At 43.4% G+C, this 23,982-nt stretch overlaps 1 protein-coding gene across 2 annotated transcripts in view; it reads left to right on the top strand.

Moving 5' to 3' along the window:
• The first annotated feature begins 500 nt into the window (after positions 1 to 500).
• LOC137371523 (serine/threonine-protein kinase 24-like) overlaps positions 501 to 23,982 on the top strand; it is a 47,798-nt gene continuing 24,316 nt past the window's right edge. Inside the window, exons 1-3 of one of the 2 annotated variants that reach the window (XM_068034254.1) lie at positions 501 to 549; positions 765 to 905; positions 12,899 to 13,129. In XM_068034254.1, the coding sequence (XP_067890355.1) occupies positions 864 to 905; positions 12,899 to 13,129 (273 nt within the window). In that variant the 5' untranslated portion in view covers positions 501 to 549; positions 765 to 863. Of the gene's footprint in view, positions 603 to 764; positions 906 to 12,898; positions 13,130 to 23,982 lie in introns of both variants that reach the window. The other variant, XM_068034252.1, reaches the window with a different exon arrangement.

The raw sequence follows: 23,982 nt of genomic DNA on the forward strand, positions 1-23,982 counted from the left end.
ACCCCACTGCCAACTTTGGCAGCCGGCGCTCCTCATTTTCGATCAGCGCCTTCAGAGTCACTCCAGCTGGACGACGTTAATTATAGACCCTGATTAGATATCTAATTGCAATTAATTATATCTGATTCTAATTAATTATAAAGCCTCAACCACCAATCCGCCCAGTCCTCCGGTCAATCCACTTCACCGCCAACGCCCTCTAACGGTCGACACCTCTCGCAGTCTCTCTACCTGATGACGTTCAGGTTCAGCTGCGCCCCTCATCACCAGCTGCAGCGCCCTCTGGCGCTCGGCGGTCCGCAATTTATAGCGGACTATGACAGCAGCGGGGTGACACGGGAAGCCCCGCCCTCTCCTCTGGCTCCTCCCCGTACCGCTCAGGCTCCGCCCCATCTCTGCGCCTCCGACAGCGCCCCAAGGCGTTCGGCGGTCCACAATGTACGACAACAGGGTGACGTCAATCACCAAGCCCCGCCCACGCCGCCAGAGTTCCACCCCCCCCCGGTGGTCGTTGCGTCTCCCAGTGACGGAGAAGATGGCGGCGGCCGAGTGAGTGGAGCGGTTGCCGCGGTCCCGCTCCCGGTCCCTCGCTCCGCGGGCAGGTGGGCGGCCCCGACCTTCACCTCGCATTGAGCATAAAAATCCGCGCGGGAGCTGAGTTGTGATGGGGGGGGAACCGGGAGGCGGCGGAAAGGGATAGGGCCCCACCCCAGTCAGGGGGCCGAGGCCTGGGCTGTATTGACGCTCCTCTCCTTGTGTTGCAGGCGGTCGCTGTCGATCCTGCTGGGAGACCCGGGCTGACTCTCAGGCACCGGTGCCGCTTCACTCATAACCGACCAAGGCAGCAATAACTGACGGTGGCGATGGCTCAGTCCCCGGACCAGGCCGCTCTGTCCGGGATACAGGTAAGAGATGGCGAGGGGAATGGTGGTCTTGGGTCCTGGACATTTACCCCTCTCCTGGGTGTTTGTAGTCGGGACCCTGACCTCTGTCTTTTGGAGTGCCCCAGGTTTTTTGAGAGATTAAAACAACAATTGGCATTTATGCAGCACCTTGAACATTGTAAAATCTCCCTCCCAAGGAGCTTTATAGAATCATAGAAAGTTTGTGGCACAGGAAGAGGCCACTTGGCCCATAGTGTCTGTGCTGACTGAAAAAACAGCCACCCAGTCTAATCCCACCATCCAACATTTGGTCCGTAGCCCTGCCGATTACAGCACTTGAGATGCATATCCAGACTCCTTTTAAATGAGTTGAGGGTTTCTGCCTCAACTACCCTTTCAGGCAATGAGTTGCAGACCCCCACCACCCTCTGGGTGAAAAACATTTTTCTCATCTCCCCTCTAATTTTTCTACCAATCGCTTTACTTCTATGCCCCCTCGTCACTGACCTCTCTGCTAAGATGAATAGATGACCTTCACCTCCACTCTATCCAGGCTGCTCAAAATTTTGTACATTTCAATCAGATCTCCTCTCAGCCTTCTCTGTTCCAAGGAGAACAACCTTAGCCTATCCAATCTTTCCTCATAACTGCACTTTTCCAGTCCTGGCAACATTCTCGTAAATCTCCTCTGTACCATCTCGAGTGCAATTACATCCTTTCTGTAATGAGGTGACCAGAACTGCACACAGTACTCAAGTTGTGGCCTAACTAATAATTCATACAGTTCCAGCATAACCTCCCTGTTCTTGTATTCTATACCTCACCTAATAGAGGAAAGGATTCCATATGCCTTCTTAACCACCTTATCGACCTGTCCTACCTTCAGGGATCTGTGGACATTCACTTCAAGGTCCTCACTTCCTCTACACCTCTCCGTATTCTCCCATTAATCGTGTATTCCTTTGCCTTGTTTGACCTCCCCAAATGCATCACCTTACACTTCTCCAGGTTGAATTCCATTTGCCTCTTTTCTGCCCATCTGACCAGACCATCAATATCTTCCTGCAGCATACAGCTACCCACCTCGCTGTCAGGCACATGGCCAATTTTTGTGTCATCTGCAAATTTCTTGATCATGCCCCCTACATTTATGACCAGTTCATTAATATATACCACAAAAAGCAGGGGACCCAGTACTGAGCCCTGTGGAACGCCACTGGAAACAGCCCTCCAGTCGCAAAAACACCCGTCAACAATTACCCTTTGTTTCCTGTCACTGAGCCAATTTTGTATCCTCCTTGCTACGTTTCTTTGGATCCCATGGGCTTTTATTTTTTTTAACCAGTCCACCATGTGGGACCTTGTCAAAAGCCTTTGCTAAAATCCATGTCGACCACATCAACTGCACTACCCTCATCAATCCTCCTTGTTACTTCAAAAAATTCAATCATTAGTCAGACAAGATCTTCCCTTAAATCCATGCTGACTATCCTTGATCAATCTGTGCCCTTCTAAGTGATAGTTTATCCTGTCTCTCAATTGATTCCAATAATTTGCCCACTCTTAAGGTTAGACTGACTGCTTGTAATTATTAGTCTATCCCTGACTCCCTTTTTAAACTAAGGGATAGCATTAGCAATCCTCCAGCACCACAACTGTATCCTGTCGGTAATGGAAAATGATGGACAGACCCTCAGCTATTTCCTCCCTGGCTTCTTTTAACAGCCTGGGTACATTTCATCCGGCCCTGGTGATTTATCAACTTTCGATAAATCCGCTTAATACTTCCTCTCTCCCTGTGTTTAATCACATGCAATACTACATACTACTCCTTCTTAACTACAATATCTGCATTGTGAACACAGACACAAAGTATTCATTAAGAACCATACCAACATCTTCCACCCCTACACATAGGTTACCTTTTTGGTCTTTTATGGGCTGTATTCTTTCCTTAGTTATCCTCTTACTCTTAATGTATTGATAAAACATCTTTGCGTTCGCCTTGATTTTGCTTGCCAATATTCTTTCATGCCCTCACAGGAGCCTTACCGAGCCACTATAGGAGATACTGGGACAGGTGTTCAAAAGCTTGGTCAAAGGGATAGGTTTTAATAAAAGCAAAATACTGCGCATGCTGGAAATCTGAAATAAAAACAGAAAGTGCTGGAAATACATAAGGTCTGGCAGTATCTGGAGAGAGAAACTGTGTTAATGTTTCAAGTCTGTGACCTTCCATCAAAACGGTTTTAAGGATTGTCTTACAGGAGGAGAAAAAGGTAGAGAGGTTTCGGGAGGGAATTCTAGAACTTGGGGCCCGTGCAGTTGAAGGCACAGCCACCAATAGGGAACTAATTAAAATCAGGGATACTCGAGGTCAGAATGGGAGGAACATGGTAATAATTCTATCACTCCGTTCGTCTGGACTATTCCACATTATTCCCTCCCTAAACCATTTATATAATTCCTTTAATGCAGTAAAACTTCCTAAGGCACTTCACAGGAGTGTTAATCAGACAAAATTTGGTGGTGAGCCACGTAAGAGGTAGTAACACTGGTAACCAAAAGCTTGCTCAAAGAGATGAGCTTTAAGGAGCATCTTGAAGGAGGGAGTGGGTGAGGTCATGGGGAGACTTAGAAACATAGAAAAGAATTTTAAAAGACCATCATTCAAGCCCACTTCAGCTGTGCAATCCTAAGCTTCAATTGTCTGGTTTGTGATTCTTTACATTATCAGTAAAGACTTGAAATATGGAAACTATATATTTCAGAGAATTCATTCCGGTATTCAGGAAACCCTGAATTTAGACACGTGTGTTTATTCCTGTATGTCAGTGTATATCATCCATGTCTTTTTTACTTGTCTATGCAAGTGACCTTTTGGCCGGCCTCCCGTTTTCCATCCTCTATGAACTCCAACTCATCCAAACTCTGCTAGCCATATCCTAACTCGCATCAAGTCCTGTCCACTCACGACCCATGACCTACATTGGCTTCCGGTCCAACAAAACTATGATTTTAAAATTCTCATCCTTTTTACAGATCCTTTTATGGCCTCATCCCTCCCTATCTTTGTAACCTTCTGTAGCCCTGTAATTGTCTGAGATCTCTGCAGTCCTCTAGTTCTAGTCCCTTGCTTATCTCAGCAGTCTGTGGTGTGGATCTTCCCTTGCCCGATGTTAGTTTCAATCTGGTGCTAAGTCACAGGGATCTCCTGGTGTCCAGCAACAGTAGTGTTGTCAAACAGGCTAGGCAGCCACTGATATTGAAGTGATCGCAGACAGGCTACAAACCTGGAAGTAAAGTGCACTAATACAAAGCAAAATACTGCAGATGCTGGAAATCGGAAACAAAAACAGAAAATATTTGAAATACTGAAGCAGGTCAGGCAGCATCTGTGGAGAGAAAAGCAGAGTTAACGTTTCAGTTCTGTTGACCTGAAACTTTAACTCTGCTTTTCTCTCCACAGATGCTGCCTGACAGGCTGAGTATCTCCAGCATTTCTTTTTTTGTTTGAATAAAATGTACTAATTATCTTTCACTTTTTTTTAAATTAAATTTTACAGGCAGCAAAATAAATGAGGCATACGTGTGGGATTAAGGTAGAAGATAGAATATCATAAACTTAAATTATGTGGAATTTTTTTATCATGGAGAAATTTGACATTCCACAAATAGAAAATTTGTTTTCAGTGCTAGAAAGGTTTAACAGGAGTAATTATGAACATAGTACACCATTCAAAACTGATTTTCACTGCCGTTACTGCTGCAAAGTCTGTGCCTTTATCTTCTATGTGGCTCAGTATCAAATCTATCTGAACGCTGCTGTGAAGTGCCTTAGAATGTTTTGCTACTTTAAAGGCGCTGTAGAAATGCAAGTTGTTGTATAGTGTAATCCTGGATGGTGAGGATGAATGACGGAAAATAAACTGTCAAATGATGAAACAAATAACTCGACGTAAAATTCTAAAGGGTTTTGGTAGAATACATGAGAAACTGTTTCCGCTGGCAGGAGGGTCAGTAGACAGATTTAAGGTAATTGACAAAAGAAGCAGTAAGAGCAAGGGAGATAGGAAATTTTTATGCTCAATGTTGTGAAAGGAATACTGATAGAGTTGTGATCTGGAATGTACTGCCTGAAAGGGCAGTAGAAGCAGATTCAATAGTAACTTTCAAAAGAGATTTGGGTAAATACTTGAAAAGGAAAAATTTGCAGGTCTTTGTGGAAGGAGGAGGGGGAGTGGGACTAATTGGATTGCTCTTTCAAAGAACTGGCACACACATGATGAGCTGAATGGCCCACATGAATTATATGTTGACGAGTGCTGTGTGTCCACTACATAAATAGCTTTTCAGTGTTGTAAACTCTGACTTTTTGAAACAAAACATGTGAAAAGGAGCATTTTTGTCTCTGTCTTGTGGCTGTTATACACTGAACAGTTTCAGCTTCCTGTATTGTGACACTGTGCTTGACATCTCAGAAATTCAGTTTGAAGTTGTGTAATTGAAATGATGTGCCATTTGGCAAACCACTGTTTGAACTGGCTGAAGCTCACAGATTGCTGTTTGCAATTTCTGCTACATACTGTCCTGTCAGTTTCTATGCAAAATTAATTAATGAAGTACTGTACTGGAGATAATAGCTGCAAGTTACTTTACAAGCTGTGTTTGCTAAACTGTTTGATAAACTGTATAATATAGCAAAGCTGCAGAGAATGGACTTAATCCCAGCTACTTTGGTTAGTTTCCTGCTCTCACCTGTAAAGATCCCGTTTTAGAAAAAATAGTTTCAAATTTGGGTTGACAGGCTGCTTGCTTATTCAACAACAACCTGCTTTTATATGGTGCCTTTAAGGTTGCAAAACATCAGTGCAGATTAATTTGACCTTGTGGCGATATTACAGCACTCTAAACTTTGACTTTTTTGTGACCAGCGGACTTAATATTATGATGGCAAGTTATTTAATCTTTCTTTCCAGTTGTTAATTATATGCTTCGCTGCAGCTGAAGTCAAGTGTGCAATTCCAAACCTCTTCCCTTTTTTAAGCCACACTGTAAAATGCCTTTAACTATAAGCTGTTCCACAGTGATCCAGTTATTAATACTTGGCATGCCAAGAACGAGAGAGAAGATTTTCTAAGCCTAAATTGAGTTGCTGCTTTCTTTGTATTGAATACTATTTAGGAATAAATATTTAATGAATGGCATTTTTAGCTTTATCACTACAGACAGACAAAATAAGAATTAGCTACAATGGCAACTGAAACTGAACAACAGTGAGAAGGGAGGGAGGAGATGAGAGCTGATGGTGGAATTAAGGGACTGAACTCACCAGGGACAAAGGAAAGGAATACTGATAGGGTGAAATGAAGAAGGGTGGGAGAAGGCTTATATGGAATGTAAACACTACAAGGAGCAGTTGGGCTGAACCTGTCTCTGCACTGTAAACTCTACGTTACATTTCAACAAGATGGAAACCAGGCATTGCAGCTGCATACCACTCTGAACCCTGGTGCTTGCCCCCTTTTCAGTTGGTCATTGAAGTGAAATGCAATGATGCACGAACTCTGCATCCTTCTTGCCCCGAGATGAGCTTCAAACCCAGTATTTTAAACCATGATCAAGACAGCCTAGTTCTACCTCTGCAATACTGCTCGTCTCTGTCCCTGCCTCCTTGCTCAACTTCAAACAATCTCATCCATGCTTTTGTCACCTCCATCCTTCACCTCCCCAGTGTTTTCTTTGCTGTCTTCTTATGCTGCACCCTATATAAGCTCAATTATTTTCAAACTGCTGGCCTGATCCACAATAAGTCATGCCCCGCACCACTGCAATCCTTTGTCAACCTTCCTTGGGCTCCCAGTCTCCTACCACATTGAATTTAAATACCTTGTTCTGGTTAATGAATCCCTCTTTGGAATTGCACATCATAATCACTACAGCCTTCTTCAGCCCCTAAAATGAGTCTGTGCTCACCCTGTGTCCTTGTGCCTTTGTGTCTTCCACTCCCCGCCCATCCCAATTGCACTGTTAATGGCAGACCTTCACCAGTCTGAGCCCTGTGCTCTGGACTACTGTCACTCAACTGCCACACCCTCCCCAGCCTTGCTGTCCCCCTTGAGAGTTTTAAGAGCCTCCTCAAAACCTACTGCTTCAACTAGGTCTTTGAACTATGACCAGAAACTGAACTGGACCAGCCACATAAATGCTGTGGCTACAAGAGCAGCTCAGAAGCTGGGAATTCTGCGGCAAATAACTTACTTCCTGTCTCCCCAATGCCTGTCCACCATCTACAAGGCACAAGTCAAGAGTGTGTTGGAATACTCTCCACTTTCCTGGATGGGTGCAGCTCCAAAAACGCTCAAGAAGCTCAACATCATCCAGGACAAAGCAGCCTGCATGATTGGCACCCTATTCGCCACATCAACATTCACTCCCTCCACCACCAATGCACTGTGGCAGCAGTGTGTACCATCTACAAGATGCCCTGCAGCAACTCTCAAAGGCTCCTTTGACAGCTCATTCCAAATCTGCGACCTCTACCACATAGAAGGACAAGGGCAGCAGATGCATGGGAACACCACCACCTGCAATTTCCCTTCCAAGCCACACACCATCTTGACTTGGAACTATATCGCCGTTCCTTCACTGTCGCTGCGTCAAAATTCTGGAACTCCCTTCCTAACAACACTGTTGGTGTACCTACACTCCAAGGACTGCAGCGGTTCAAGAAGGCAGCTCATCACCCTCGCAAGGGCAATTGGGGATGGGTAATAAATGCTGACCTAGCCAATGACATCCACATCCCCCAAACAAATAAAAATTTATTAAAAAATGACCTCATCTAACTTTTCTGCTGCCTGGTGATCTCTGTGCTCCTTCAATTCGAACCTCTTAAGCATCCCCGATTTTAATCACTCCAGCATTGGTGGCAATGCCTTCAGCTGCCTGGGCCCGAAGCTCTGGAATTGCCTCCATAAACCTCTCCCCTTCCTTCTCATTTAAGATGCTCCTTAAAACCTAGCTTTTTGTCATCTGCCCTAATATCTGCTTATGTGTCTTGGTGTCCAATTTTGTTTGACAACACTCTTATGAAGCATTTTGGAGCATTTTACTATGTTAAAGGCGCTGTGTAAGTGCAAATTGCATTTTTGTGTTGTATCTACCTCTGAAGCACTTTGGGATATTTAATGTGTGAAAGGCACTCTAGAGGTGCCTGTTGTTAGGCATGGAATTTGAAAATATTGATTTGATCTTGCAGCAAGTGAAGTAGAAGCAGAAAGCAGTTTAAAAATTTCAACCTATGCCTATATTACTATTAATGAAATGAATTTTGGTTATAACTGTTTGCATCTGTGTGTGTGTAACTGCGCCTGTGTGTGTATAATTAATGCTTTTTTTTGCCAGATTGTTGGCACAACTGGTACTTTTTTATTGTAACATCTGCAAACTCATTGTTCCTTTTCCCATCTCCACCAACCCCTCCAAAAAAAGTTACACTGTGCCAGTCCACTGCAGAATTCCCATCTGTAGCATGTGTTGGGATTAATCTGTCAGAAAAGGAGGAGAGTGTGGCGGAATGGTTTGTGGAGTTAATTCTAGACAGCTGAGGTATGGCCACCAATGGTGGAGTTATTAAAATCAGGGTGTGCAAGAGGCTTGAATGGAGGAGTGCTGAGTGAGAGTTTAGGGCTAGAGGTGATGGTAGATAGGGAATGGTGAGGCCATGAGGGGATTTGAAGACATGAAACTTTTAAAATTGAGGTATTGCTGAAGTGGGATCCAATATAGATCAATGAGCACAGGGGTGATGGGTGAGCGGGACTTAGTGCAAGTTTGGACACGAGCAGCAGAGTTTTGGAAGAGCTCCAGTTTAGAGGGTGGAAGGTGAGAGAGCAAACAAATGAGGAAATGTAAATGAAGGAAGAGGTTGCATGTTGTGTATTTGTGAATTGTTGGACGAAAAAATGGTGCCTCTGTGAAGTTGGGTGGTGGGGGATGGTTTGTAGGGTTGGGAAAAGGATGAACATGGGAGGGGTTCATTTCTAGTAAGTAAGATAAACCAGTTGCTACCCTTTGGAGGAGGATATAAAGTAGAGACCACCTTGTTGCTTCTGCAGTAGTGAGCTGTGTCTACCTACATATTAAGTGAGCATGATCTCAACATTAATAGCTATATGGAATCATGCAAGAGAAGTCCGTTCAGCCCATCGTGCCTCTGCTGGCTCTTTGAAAGAGCTATCCAATTAGACCCACTTCACTGCTCTCTCCCCAAAGCCCTACAAATTTTTCCTTTTTCAAGTGTTAATCCATATCCCTTTTGAAATTTACTATTGAATCTGCCTTTTCAGGAAGTGCATTCCAGATCATAACTCGCTGTGTAAAATTTCTCCTCATCTCCCCTCTGGTTCTTTAGCTAATTATCTTAAATCTGTGTCCTCTGGCTACTGACCCTTATACCACCAAAAACGGTTTCTCCTTAATTACTCTATCTAAACCATTTATAATTTGACACTCCTATTCAATCTCCCTGAGCTTTCCCTGCTGTAAGGAGAGCATGCCCATCACTCCTCATAACTGAAGTCACTCATCCCTGACACCATTCTAGTAAGTCACCTTTGCACCCTCTCCAAGGCCTTGATATCCTTGGATGATAAAATTCCATGTAGACTTTTTAACTTAGTGTAGCTGTTATGTTGGCCATTGGTAATAACACCCGAAGAAAAATGTGCTTTTACATCAATGGATACAAACTCTTGGGGGTTGGGGGTGGATTCCAAAATAAAATCAGCTCTTTATGTTTTAAGGTTTTGTTTGAGTCTGACTGCTGCTTGTGTCCCTTGTAAATGTTGAAATTCATTACCGATTGAAAAGAAGGTTCCTGTGGCAATATTAAAGTTGTGCTTGTAGCTTTAAGATTGAACTCTTGCAGTTTATTGCAATTGGAGCAGGCCAGTTTTGTAGCTGGACTAGATAGAGTAGACTCTTTGAATGTTGGCTAGCCTATGAAGCTTGCAAAATTTAAACACTTGCATCTGAAATATGAAACTTAATTTATATATTTTTTTAATAAAGTACCCCAGATTGTCCAATGCAATGGAGCATTTTCCAATTCTAGGCATTTACTCAGCAAACAATTGCATTCTTTATAATTTTTGCATGATTGTGCTATAGCCTCAATGCTAAATTGGGGTGAAACTGCAAAATGTAGGCAGGCTGTTAAAAGATTAGAGTTGTGTGTCCACAAAGTGCAGTATCTTGCCAGAGGATTGCAGACAGAGGAGGGTATTTTTAAAACATTTGAACTTGACATCTACTTGTTTTATACACATTGCGCGTATGATCTTTGTAATTGCGGTTACCATGGAGCACCTCGGTAACAGTGCTAGCACTTTCCCAGCAATTCACTGCTGAACAAATCTCCCCTGTTGCAGATACAAGAGCAGTGAGATTGAGACAGCGACTGGTCGTTATGTTGTGATCACAAATCACTCAGCAATGAACAGAAAGTGATGCATTTATAGTCTGGTGCAGTGTGTGTCTGTTTGTGAATCTATATATGGTTCCAGGGGTGAGGGACTTCTGTTACGTGGATAGGTTGGAGAAGTTAGGGTTATTGTTCTTGGAGAAGAGGAGATTTGATACAAGTGTTCAACATCATGAGCCTAGACAGAATAAGTGGAGCGAAACTGTTCCCATTGGTGAAAGGGTTGAGAACCAAAGGACACAGATTTCTGTTGATTGGCAGTACAACCAATGATGATGTAAGGAAAACCTTTTTTACGCAGTGAGTGGTTAGGACCTGGAATGCGTTGCATGAGCATGTATTGGAGGCAGATTCAATGGGGCTTTCAAAAGGGAATGGGATAAACACCTGAAGAGGAAAAACTGCAGGGCTACAGGGAAAGGGAGGTGGAGCGAGACTAGCTGAGGTGCTTTTGCAGAGAGCCAGTACAGACATGATGGCTCAATAGGCCTCATTCTGTGCTGTAACCAGCGGGGTTGGGTGGAATGCTGGCTCTTAGTCAATAACTCAATGATCTTTGATCATCACTGTTGACAACCCATTTGGCTAATTGAATCAGGGAGCACTCCCATTGTCTCTCCAGGCAACTATCTCTCAGAATGCAAATGTGCAGCTGTGTTTTCAGCCACTGCTCTGTGGTCTTTGAACATAACTTATTTAAAATGTCCAGTACAGTTCAAATATTTTTCCATATGATAAAATTGATATGTTTCCGTTGGCAGGTGTGGTTTTCATCACAATATAAAATTAACTGAGCGTGTTATCACCAATTGCTACATTGCCTTTGCAGTGCAGATCTTGAAATCAAGTTGCTATCGGCATATAAGTCTCAAACTTTTTGGGCATCTTTGAATTTGATGTGATTAGAATGCTATACCAAGATTATTCTGCCAGCTATTGAGTACCTACTGACACACAACACAAGGACTGAAGATTATAATTAGAATGTTGTTAAGCAAAGCTGATCAGTCGCAGTTCTGATTATTTCACGCAGTAATATTCAAGGGGATGTAAAGAACGATTAAAGATAGGATCTTCTGCTGTGCTATGTCACTGAACTGAGTGCAGCAGGAAGATGATTTCAGTCCATTGAGCAAAGGTTAAATGGGATAAATAGATTTGCACTAATAAATCCAATAAGGAATTCAGGCAGAACCTCTTTACCCAGACAGTGGTTAGAATGTAGAACTCGCTATCATATGGAGTGGTTGAGGCGTATAACATAGATGCGTTTCAGGGAAAGATAGTTAAACATGGATGGAGAAATGAATAGAACAATATGCAGATAGGGTGAAATGTAGGAGGAGGTTCACATAGAGCATAAACACTGGCATGGACCAGTTAGACCTGTTTTAGTGCTGTAAATGCGATACAATATCTGAAAAAGCGCACTTCCGACAGTGCAGTACTCCCTCAGTACTTGCGCTGAGTGTCAACCTAGATTTTTTGTGCTCAAGTATCTTGTTTGGGACTTGAACGCTCAGCTTTCTGACTCGGGTGAGATTGTGACCAACTGAGCCACAGCATCATTGATAGTCATTACATTAGCTATTCCACAACAAAGCTGTGCTGATAAACAGCTTCTAAATTCTAAACATTATCCGTTTTAGGAGTCGGGACCTTATGACCACGAGCATAATATACTGGACCATTCGTGTCCCAGTGTTGGAGAATGTGTGCTCAATGTACATGCTTCTTTCCTTTTAAATGTCTTCTGAATATCAGATGTTTGGTTCCTTGTCTTCAAGTGCAAATTTTATCCTTTAGTGACTTTTTAAAATTATAGTAGTAATTTTTTAATTAGTGGAAGCATTCACTCTTATTTTTCAATTTCATTTAATGTGCAGTGATGTAAGTGTCTTTAATTTTTTTTATCTTGGAATGTGATATTAACTATTCTGGAAAAATAAAAACCTGACTATGCCAATAAAAGGTGAGAAGCTAATGTGTATTACTATGTACATTAATAGTTATATTGGGTTTGATTTCAGATCTCTTTGTCCAATTACGACATAATGTCACATGTGGCTCAGTCGGTAGAATTCCTACCTCTGAGTCAGAAGGTTGTGGATTCAAGTTCCATTCCAGAGACGTGAGCACAAAATCTAGGCTGATATTCCCAGTGCAGTACTGAAGGAATGCTGCACTGTCAGAGATGCTGACTTTCAAATGAGACATTGCACCAAAGCCCCATGTGCTCTCTAAGGCACAAATCCCATGGCACTATTTTGAAGAAGAGTATAGAGGAATTCACCCTGGCGACCTGGCCAATTTTTATCCCTTAACTAGCATCACTAAGAGCAGATTATCTGGTTGTGTTCTCGTTGCTGATTCGGGGACCCTACACTTCAAAAGTATTTTATTGGCAGTACAGTTTTGGATGTCCTGAGGTTGTGCAAGGTGCTATATAAATGCAAGACTTTGTTAATGAAGTTTAGCACAGGTTTCGTTGTAGTTCTAACATTTTTTTTCACTTTTCTCCCCTTAGAGTTTGAAAGCTGATCCAGAAGAACTATTTACAAAGCTGGAGAAGATTGGCAAGGGCTCTTTCGGTGAAGTTTTTAAAGGAATAGACAAGAGGACTCAGAAAATTGTGGCCATAAAAAATATTGATCTTGAAGAAGCAGAAGATGAAATTGAAGATATTCAGCAGGAAATAACTGTCCTGAGTCAGTGTGATAGTCCATATGTTACAAAGTACTATGGATCCTATCTGAAGGTGAAGTTTATAATTTTACTGTTTTTTTTTTGAAGAATGGGGTGTGGTTTCTTTGAGGTAGAATGAAATTACAGTGATTGGACTTTGGTAAAGTATTGCATCAAGTGGTATCAAATGTTTTAGTGTGTTTTTAATATGAATTTGGTCCAAATCAATTTTGAGACGAAGTGAGAGCGAGCGTTCTGTCATTTTCGATACTCTTAATTCACCAAAACACTTAAGATTGGTATTTAATTCTCCTGGCGATAGGTTGTATTGCTAATATTCTACGAAGAATGATTTGCAAATTAAAATTAATTGGGTAAGGGAGATCGGAAAAGCGTGGCAGTCTGAATTCCCCACAAGACTATCATGTCATTGAGGGTGGACTTTAGGGGTTGCAGCTCTTTTTTCCCACCCATATGCTGGCCAAGGTTTACAGGCTGTCAGTGGGACATTAGATGAGATTGGATGAGAGCGCTGGATCATGTGGATGACCCAAAACTTGGAAGTATAATGAACTGTGAGGAGGATAGTGATAGACTTCAAGAAGACATAAACAGGCTGGTGGAATGGGTGGACATGTGGCAAATGAAATTTGATGCAGAGAAATGTGAAGTGATGCATTTTGGTACAAGAATGAAGAAAGGCAATATAAAACAAAAGGTTACAATTCTAAAGGAGGTGCAAGAGCACAGGGACCTGAGGATTTTATGCACGAATCATTGAAGGTTGCAGGGCAGTTTGAAAAAGTGGTTAATAAGGCATACAGGTTCCTGGGCTTTATAAATAGGGCATAGAGTACAAAAACAAAGAAGTTATGAACATTTACAAAACATTGATTTAGCCTTAACTGGGGTATTGTGTCCAATTCTGGGCACCACACTTTATGAAGGATGTGAAGGCATTAGAGAGGTGCAGAAAAGGTTTATGAGAATGGTTCCAGGGATGAGAGACTTCAGCTACTTGGATAGACTGGCGAAGCTAAGACTGTTCTCGTTGGAGAAGATTCAGAGGAGATTTGATAGAGATGTTCAAAATCATGAGGTGTCTGGACAGAGTAAATGGGGAGAAACTGTTCCTCTTGGTGGAAGGATCGAGAACCAGAGGACACTGATTTAAAGTGATTGGCAAAAGAACCAGGGAAAACTTTTTTTAAACAGCGAGTGGTTAGGATGTGGAATGCACTGCCTGAGAGTGTGGTGGAGGCAGATTCAATCGTGGCTTTCAAAAGCGAATTGGATAATTATCTGAAGGGAAAAGATTTGCAGGGCTACGGGGAAAAGGCGGGTGAATGTGAATAGCTGAATTGCTCTTGCAGCGAGCCGGCACAGGCGCGAGTGGCCTCCTTCTGTGCTGTAGCCATTCTGTGATTTATAGGCTCTTGATTCCTTGCTTTGGGACAGGAACAGTTGAATTTGATGAATGATAAAGCATGGATTGACTGCCCATGACAAAGGAAAAAAATCATTTGTTAGATTTTGGACTGTACTATACATGATGCTGGAATTTAGATGAGTAAGAGGCGACTTGATTGAAACATATAAGGGTGACATTGACAGGGTGGATGTGGAAAGGATGTCACCCCTTGTGGGGGGATCACTTTTAAAATAAGGGGTCACCCATTTAAGACCGATGAGAAATTTTTTCTCAGAGGGTCGTGAGTCTTTGGAACACTCTCTCTTTCTCAAAAGGTGGTGGAAGCAGAGTCTTTGAATATTTTTAAGGCAGAGGTAGATAGATTCTTGATCAGCAAGGGGGTGAAAGGTTATCGGGGGGGCCAGGCGGAAATGTGGAGTAATCAGTTCAGCCATTAACCTATTGAATGGCGGAGCAGGCTAGAGGGGCCGAGTGGCCACCGCCGCCTCCTAATTCGTATGTTCGTATGCATGAGTGCTGTAAAGCTCTTACAGTCCTTTTGGTGGTCAAAGTTAGGGCTACCAATTTCTGCATAACAAAGAAGTTGTCGTGTGCAAACATGCTTGATCAGTCTCTGCCCACTTGCTAGTTATATCACAGGATCCAGCTCTGATCCAAAAGCATGGACACTCCTGTTGTAAGACACTGGACTCTACACAATGCACCTTAAGTACTCTAGTCTCAGCCCCTCTCCCTCTTTCAAAAGCTATCTGTTGGAGGAGCTGACGGTTACTGACAACATTTCCCTTCTTTCTTGCTCAGGTTTGAACCGCACCTTGGCGTCCTGTTCAAGATGTCATTCAAATTGGCTTCTGGGCAGTCAGCTTCCTAGAGAGCTCCTTATTGTACACCTCTAACCTTGCTTGCTTCCATCCTTAGTCCTTTCTCCCCCAGTCTCCTTTCTTCCATTGTTTAAGTTCTCCTGGTTCTAATAGTGGGTGCATTTTAGCTCTAAATACAAGTTAATTGCTAGTTTAGACTGCCGCTACCCATCCTATGACCATGCCTAGTATCAGCTTTTCACAAGGAGCTCTGGATCTATTCTCACATTTGGCTTCCAAGTTCCTGGATTTCTCTCGGCATCAAGACTGCGCTTCTGTACTGGACTACACTGTTAGACTCAGCTGCTGTGTCTCTGTTCTGCGGCTCTGTTGCTTAGTTTAAAGATAATTTGATCATCTTGCAGCCCATCCCCCTGCTGTTCCATGCTGAGCCTGTGACTGACCTAATGGTCTTTCAGATTCCTGCTCTCCTATCATCTCCAGGTTGATTCCCTCTTCGATAAGCCTACAGCTTCCCTCTGTTCCTTTCTTGGCATTCTCTGAAGGGCTCATTGAGGTACCCATCAATGCCCCCGAACAAGTAGCAACCCCAACTGCCCCATCCTCCCCTCTCACTGACCTACCTGCCCAGCGTGCCTGCTGGAGTCTAATCTTGCCATCTCCTCTCTATCCACTTCATCCATCTCACCGCTGACCCTGTGGTCTATGCCAGTGGATCAGCTGTCGCCACCCCCACTTCTCTACCTCCAGAATGTTTGATCACTGATGAACAAGACCCTTGCCATCCATGAGCTTATTGTGGATGATTGCATTGTTATCATGGCCTTGACAGCAACAAGCTGAGGGGTGATGACATCTTCCCTCTAAATGAAGACTCTCCCCGGGCTATACCTTCCACTACTTGCCCTGCCTAGCCTACTGCTGTCGCGATGTGGCTTTTATCACCAGATCACACCTTTGTCTGTCTCCTTACTCCTCTGGCTCTATTTCCTCCTTTGTGCATATTACCTTGTTCCACCCCTCTTAGCTCTCATTGATAATCCTCGTTCTGTACCCCCTGCTCACACACCATACAAATGTTCTCACCAAGGTATCTTCACCTCGTTCCACCCTCAGCCTTTGCACCAAGCGATGACTGACTTATCCTCAGTGATTTCAACCTCAATCTAAATTTATCATGCTCTCTCTCCTCTATTCACTGCCCTCTTATCCTCCCTTAATCTCTCACTCTGTGTAAACTCTTCAACCCATATTCACAGCTGTCCCCTTGACCTTGCCATCTCAAGTAGCATCGCCAGCCCCCCCAAAGTATCAATCACATAAAAGGCCATTTTTGATCTCTTCCTTGTGACAATCTCCACCCACATTTCCCTTTCCCCTCCCAACCCTATTTCCTTCTGCTTCCATACTGGAAAAAAAAATCTCCCCAATTCACTGAGAACTGCACTTTCAATATCTCAACAGTCTAGCCTTTGGCCCTCCATTCGCCAAGACATTTCTGCAGCTGCTGATCTGTTCAACTACGCTTTCACCCCCACCTTTGATGCCCATGTCCCCATTAAACCCCCCCCCCCTTACTCTCTGCCACCATGGTTATTCCCCCGGGACGGCATTCATCTCCACTCCCTTAAGTCCAAGGGATGCAAACTTGAAAGGATATGGCGGGCAGCTGGTTTAGCTGGTTGGACCACATAAAGTACAATCGGGTCCTGCTCTTGTCTGCCAAAATTGCTCACTATTGCAGGATCATCCTGAAATGTAAAGAAAATGCTCAGCTTCATTTCTATACTGCAAACCGTTACCCTGACATCTTCATCTCCAACAACAAGTGCAAGGAGCTCATGGACTTCCTTGTCACTAAGATTGAGACCATCCGATCAGCTGTCTCTGCCACGACCCTCCCTTCCCCTAGTCCACTGGGCTAAACTTTTCCTAAGGTTCCTCCCAGCCCTTGCCCTGAACTTGCATCTTTCTATAGTTTTTCTCCTATCTCCTCTCATGCCCCCTCTGAGCTCATCTTGTCTATGAGACCCACCTCCTACTCCCTTAACCCTATTCATACTAAACTGCTGACCACCCAACTTCCCTTCCTGGCTTCCTTGTTAGCTGATACTGTTCTCTGTCATCAGGTACTGTTATCCTCTCCTTGAAATCTGCCATCATCAGCCCTTTCCTCAAAAAAGAAAATTGACCCCTTCGGTCATGCAAACCATCAGCACATCTCCAACCTCTTTCTCTCCAATATCCTTAAGCATGTTGCTGTCTGCCAGATCTGTGCCCATAGTTATTGGCACTCCATGTTTGAAATCCTCCAATCAGGTTACTGCCAGTGCCACTCTGCTCTTATCAAAGTCACAAATGACGTCCTAAGAGACTGTGACTGTGGTAAACTTTCCCTCCTCGTCCTTCTCGACCTATCTGCAGCCTTTGACAGGGTTGACCATACCATCTTCCTCCAACACCTCTTCACTGTCGTCCATCTGGGTGGAACTGCACTCACCTGGTTCCATTCTTATCTATCTATCTAATCGTAGCCAGCGTATCAGCTGCAATGCTTCTCTTCCCATTCCCATACAGTTACCTCTGGTGCCCCAAGGATCTATCCTTGGCCCCTTCCTGGTTCCTATCCATGTGCTGCTGCTTGGTGACATCAACCAAACCACACCATTAGTTTCTACATGTATGCTGGTGACACACAGCTCTGCCTCACCACCATCTCTGTTGACCCCTCTCAGTATCTCTAAATTCAGGTTCCTTGTCCAACATCCAGTACTGGATGAGCAGAAATTTCCTCTTAAGTATTGGGAAGACCAAAGCTATTATCTTTGGTCCCTGCTACAACCCACCGACTTCATCCCTCTCCCTGACAGCGGTCTGAGAGTGAACCAGACTGTTCACAACCTTGGTGTCATATTTGACCCCAAGATGAGCTTTCAGCCACATACTCGCACAATCACTATGACTGCTTATTTCTATCTCCGTAACTGCGCTCAATTCTGCCCTGCCTCCGTTTGCTGCTAAAAACCTCATCTATGCATTTGTTACCTCTAGTTGTGACTATTCCAGTGCACTCCTGGCTGGTGTCCCAAATTCTACCCTGTGTAAACTTGAGGTCATCCAAAACTCTGCTGCTTGTGTCCTAAATCTCGCCGAGTCCAACTCAGCAATCACCCCTGTGTTCGCTGACCTACTTTGCCTCCCAGTTAAGAAAAACCTTTCCTCCAGCCTGGCAACACTCCAAGGTAACTGCACTCCTCCAATTGTGGCCACTTGAGCATCCCTGATTTTAATCACTCCACAATTGGTGGCCGTGCCAAGTTTCCAAACTCTGGAATTTCCTCTTTTAACCTCCCCACCCCTCTCTCCTCCCTTAAGGCACTCCTTAAAACCTACCACTTTGAACAAGCTTTTGGTCACCTCCTCTAATATCAGCTTATGTGGCTTGGTGTCAAACTTAGTTTTTGAAGCACTTTAGCAAATTTTGCTATGAAAGGTGTGCTATACAAGTACAAATCTTTGTTCGGCCCAGGACAGAGCTTGAAATGCTACGTCTTATGCATGATAGGAATGGTTATTTACATTGTTGTTGGGGACATGACCTCCATGGCAGCAGTGGCGCAGTAGTTAGCACCGCAGCCTCACAACTCCAGCGACCTGGGTTCGTTTCTGGGTATTGCCTGTGTGGAGTTTGCAAGTTCTCCCTGTGACCGCATGGGTTTCCGCTGGCTGCTCCGGTTTCCTCCTCCTGCCAAAGACTTGCAGGTTGATGGGTAAATTGGCCATTGTAAATTGCCCTTAGTGTAGGTAGGAGAATGGTAGGGAATATGGAATTAATGTAGGATTAGTATAATGGGTGGTTGATGGTCGGCACAGACTCGGCGGGCCGAAGGGCCTGTTTCAGTGCTGTATCTCTCTATGACTACATCTCCACAACTTTGCCCCTCTGTTGCTGAATCCCTTATCCATGCTTTTGTCACCTTGGCTTGATTACTCTAGTATTCTCCCTGCTGCTGTCCCATCCTCCATCTGCTTTCAACTCAATTTATCCAAAACACAGTTGCTTGTGCTGCACTTCCATCTTCTCCTCCCTCCCCGCCCCACAATCCCTCCATTCCCTTACCCCCTCCTTCATCAGCCAGTGGTGTAGAGCCTTTCGCTCCACTCTGGAATTCTGCACCAGTTTTCTTTCTAAACCGGTCTACCCCTCTTCCCCACCTGCTGAAAGCCTTAAAGCTCATCTTTCAATCAAGCTTTTATTTGCGCCACTGTTTTCCCTCTGCTCCTCCCCCTGCGCCCTGCCCAACCAATCTTTTGCTCCATGGGTTCCACTTCTGAAATACATTGATAATTTATTTTTGCTTTAATGGCTTTATGCAAATATTATTGATGACAGGTCTTCAAAACAGATGTTTGCACTCAAGAGTCCAAGCTGACAAATGATTTATTTTGGTTTGATAGGGTCGATGTAGGAAAGATGTTTCCATTTGTGGGGGAGAGCAAGACTGGGTCTTAAGCAGAAGCTGAAGAAGTACATGAGGGAGAAAGAACTAGAAGAATATGCTGGTAGGGTTAGATGAAGTAGTGTGAGAAGAGTCTCGTGTAGAGCATAAACACTGGCACAGAGCAGTTAGCCCCAATGACTTGTTTCTGTGCTGTAAATTCTATGTTAAAAAACAACAATTTGTACTTTTGTAGCACCTTTCATCATCTCATATCCGAAAGCACTTGCACAACCTGTGAATTTGTTTTGAAGTGTAGTCACTGTTTGGAATTGAACACAGGTAGTTTGCTCATAGCAAGGTCCCACAAAAACAGAGTCGAGTGACCAATTAATCTGTTTTGTTGCTGTTGGTTGAGTATTGGTTAGGACACCAGGGAACTCACTGCACTTCAAAAAAAAAAGTGTCATGAAATCTTTATATCCATCTGAAAAGACAGGCAGACATTGGTTTGATATCTCATCCAAAAAACAGCATCTTCAAAGGTGCAGTATTCCTTTATTGCTGCATGAGTGTTGGCCTTGATTACAAGTGCTTGATTGCCATGGAAGTCATGTCCCCAACAACAATGCTGTTTCTCAGTTGAGATCCACAGTATTGTAATAGAAACAGAAAATGCTGGAAGTGTTCAGCAGGCCAGGCAGCATCTGTTGGGGAGAGAAACAGTTAATTGTCGATGGGCTTTCATCAGAACCGTAAGTTGTTAGTGATTTAACAGTTTTTAAGTGAGTACAGAGCGAGGAAGGAGGGAGGGAAAAAAAGCTCTGTGGTGGGCAGGAGTGATTAGATAACAAGAGGTGATACTGCAAGGCAAAAGAGAGCAGTAATGGGACATGTAAAGGATGGAGCCAGAGGAAGTGTTGACGGTTATAGCAGAATAACAGGAAGGAAGCTTGACAAATCTGGCAAAGAAAAGAAGGCTCCCATGGCGGAGAAAGGTAAAGAGATCACAGGCGTATGGGCCACCCATCCTGAGGGTATTCAATATTTGAGGTATCCCCTGTCAATACATGGCTGGTGGGATCAGATCTCCAGCATCAATGGTGTTCTGCTTTTGTAGGTTCCTGTGGCAGGTCATGAATGAAGCACAAGTGTGGCACTCCTCTAGGCATGTGCTCCAAGCCTGTCTAATATCCCACTGACAAAGTTGCTTGTGTTTGTCTGGGATTGTTTTTTGTTTAATTCAATTCTCACAAATCAGTAAATCACCTGTGTTTACCTAAGCGAGAGGTCAAACAATAGAAATTAATGGGCTGGATGTGAGCAGCAAATGGATTGGAGTTGGGACAAAGTTTGGACAACTCCCCTACATTACACTATGCCAATTTACTAATTAATGAACATTTGCACTTGCATTTCAGCCAAGGAATGTGTTTGACAAACACATTGCACAGTTACATTCTTTTAGTTAATTATCTTTGTTTATGACTTGGGGAAATGGGGGAGAGGCAGTACATAAAATATCGCAGCTCAGGGCTTATGGCATAGTGTAAGCTGAGCCATCCCAGAGCAGAGCAAGTGCAGCAAGCCAAAGCAACTGGATTTTCTATGTGAAACCGATATGATGAAAAAGGACTTGCATTTGTGTAGTGCCTTTGATGATCTCAGGATGTCCGAAACTGCTTTACGACTAATGAAGTACTTTGAAAGTGTTGTCACTGTTGTAATGTGGAAAACATGGCAGCCAATTTGCACACATCAAGCTCCCATAAGCCGAGCATCTGTTTGGTAAATATAGTGGCTAGGACACAGGGGAGAACCTCTTCATCTTTCACATTGCCCTGAGAGGGCAGATAAGGCCTCGGTTTAACATTTCATCCAAAGTCAGCACTTCCAACAGTGCAGCACTCCCTGATTTGTGCTCAATCTCTGGATTAGGACTTGAACCCACAACCTTGTGACTCAGAGTCGAGAGTGCTACCCAATGAGCCACAGCTGTAACCATCCCAATTGCAGTTTTGGGAAACCAGACAGTTTGGATACCTTTTTCCAAAACACAGAAATCTTAAAGCAATTGAATGTAGTGTAGTAAACAGCCCAGAAATCTCTGGAAAAATAATGGGGCGTTCACAGTGCCCACCATTATTAGTATGAAAAAAAGCACAATTTGTGTGACGAGGTAGAGATGCTCTGAGTTATGAATCACCACCTGTTGCTGGGCATTTTGCCGTTGGCCTTGGAAAAAAAAAAGACTTTCTCATGAGCCTCCCCATTGTATGTCATGTAATTGGTGGATTACACCATTAATATGAATTATGAGTCCTGCCACAGCCATTTAGAGCTGGTAATTCATGTCCGAAGGACCCCGCTAATGATGCGTTTAATTGTCCTGACATAAAGTTCAATCTCTCCGGCCCAGAGAGGGAACAATTGAAACTCTGGCATCTCTCTCCCACGGGTAATAAATTGTTCTGAAAGGTTTCTTTAATTTTTTTCTTCCTTTTTCCTTTCTGTCTCTCTTCTTTCTCAATCCAGTCTTTCTTTCCCTCACTTTATTTCGCTTTCTGTAACCGATTTGATTAATTCACCCCATTTCCATCTCCATCATTCACACTTTCTTTCTCTATCAAAATTTATTGGTTAAGGAGATAGACTGTTGGTCTTGTCGTTCACAGGCAATCTGTCGATCTCGCATGCTGTCAGCTTGCACTTCAAGCAAATTGCAGTGCAAAAATATGTCCTGGTGAGTGAGGTGAAATTCAACTGATTGCACTCTCTGTGGGATAAGACCGTAAGAAATAGGAGCAGGAGTAGGCCAGTCGGCCCCTCAAGTCTGCTCTGCCATTCAATAAAGTCATGGTTGATCTTCTACCTCAACTTCAGTTTTCCCCCTGATCCCCATATCCCTTGATTACCTAAGTATGCAAAAAATATATCGATCTTAGTCTTGAATATACTGGAGCATCGACAGCTCTGGGGAAGAGATTCTAAAGATTCTCAATCCTCAGTGAAGAAATTTCCCATCTCAGTCCGAAGTCACCACCTCCTTAACCTAAAACTATGCCCTTTATTTCTAGACTCCCTAGCCAGAGGAAACAGCCTCTAAGCATCTACCCTGTCAAGCCCTCTAAGAATTTTATATGTTTCAATGAGATCACCTCTCAGTCTTCTAAACATCAGTAAATACAGGCCCATTCTACTCAATCTGTCCTCATAGGGCAGCCCTCTCATCTCACGCTGCCCCACTCCAGCAAAGTCTGAGCTGATGTTGCTTATCTTTTCAGGCAAATAGCATTGTAAGTGTGAGGTGTTATGTCTAATCTGTGCAATGAATGTAATCAGTGCAGAATTTTTAATTCGGCACTCATTTCAAGTAGCTATTAACTCTGTTAGACCCAAGGCTTTTGCAAATTTGTGCATCTTTGCTCCTTGCCCTCAGCATTCAGCCATGTCTTTACATTGATTGTTTAAGGTTTTGCAATCTTCTGTTTGCAGTCTGTCCACTTCGACTAATGAGGGGACAATTTTTTCTTCATTTCCATTTGGTACCTCTGAAATGTTAGCTTTGTAAAAATTTCTGCCTTTTTGTTTCTTTAAGTGCAGCAGTATTGTACTCAACAGATATTTATAGTTTGGGAGTTCCTACAAATTGTTTGGAACATTACATTCGTGCTGATGTTCTGGACCAGAGCTTTAACTGAGAAAATTTGTTTCATCTCTAGAACACCTCGTTAATTTGACTATTTGTTTGAAGTGCTTATTGCATGTTGAGCAGTCTAACTTTCATCATAAGAAAGAACTTGCATTTCTGTAGCAACTTTCATGGCCTAAGGATGTCCCAAAGTGGCTTACAGCCAGTGCAGTGCTTTTGAAATGTAGTCACTGTTGCATTATTAGAAACGTGGCAGCCAATTTGCACACAGCAAGCTTCCAACAGCAGTGTGACGATGATTAGATAATCTTGACTAGGTTATATGAAGACCTGCTTTCTTAAGAACTAGCTAAAATTGTTCAAAACGCCAAAGATGTAGAGATTGTAGGCAGCACCACTGGTTTAGGTATTCCAGAGGAGCTACATTGTTATTGGTGCCTTCGTTAGTCCAGAGTTCTTTAGCTGTGTCTGTTAATTTCCCTGATACCAGGCACAGTAACTCACCAAATAATTTTCTCCTGGTGGTACCAACAGTCTCTTAAATTCCCTCTAACTGGTTAATTTTTGTGAGGTTCTGATAGC

The sequence above is a fragment of the Heterodontus francisci genome, chromosome 6 (genome assembly GCF_036365525.1).
Source record: "Heterodontus francisci isolate sHetFra1 chromosome 6, sHetFra1.hap1, whole genome shotgun sequence".
Taxonomy (NCBI): domain Eukaryota; kingdom Metazoa; phylum Chordata; class Chondrichthyes; order Heterodontiformes; family Heterodontidae; genus Heterodontus; species Heterodontus francisci.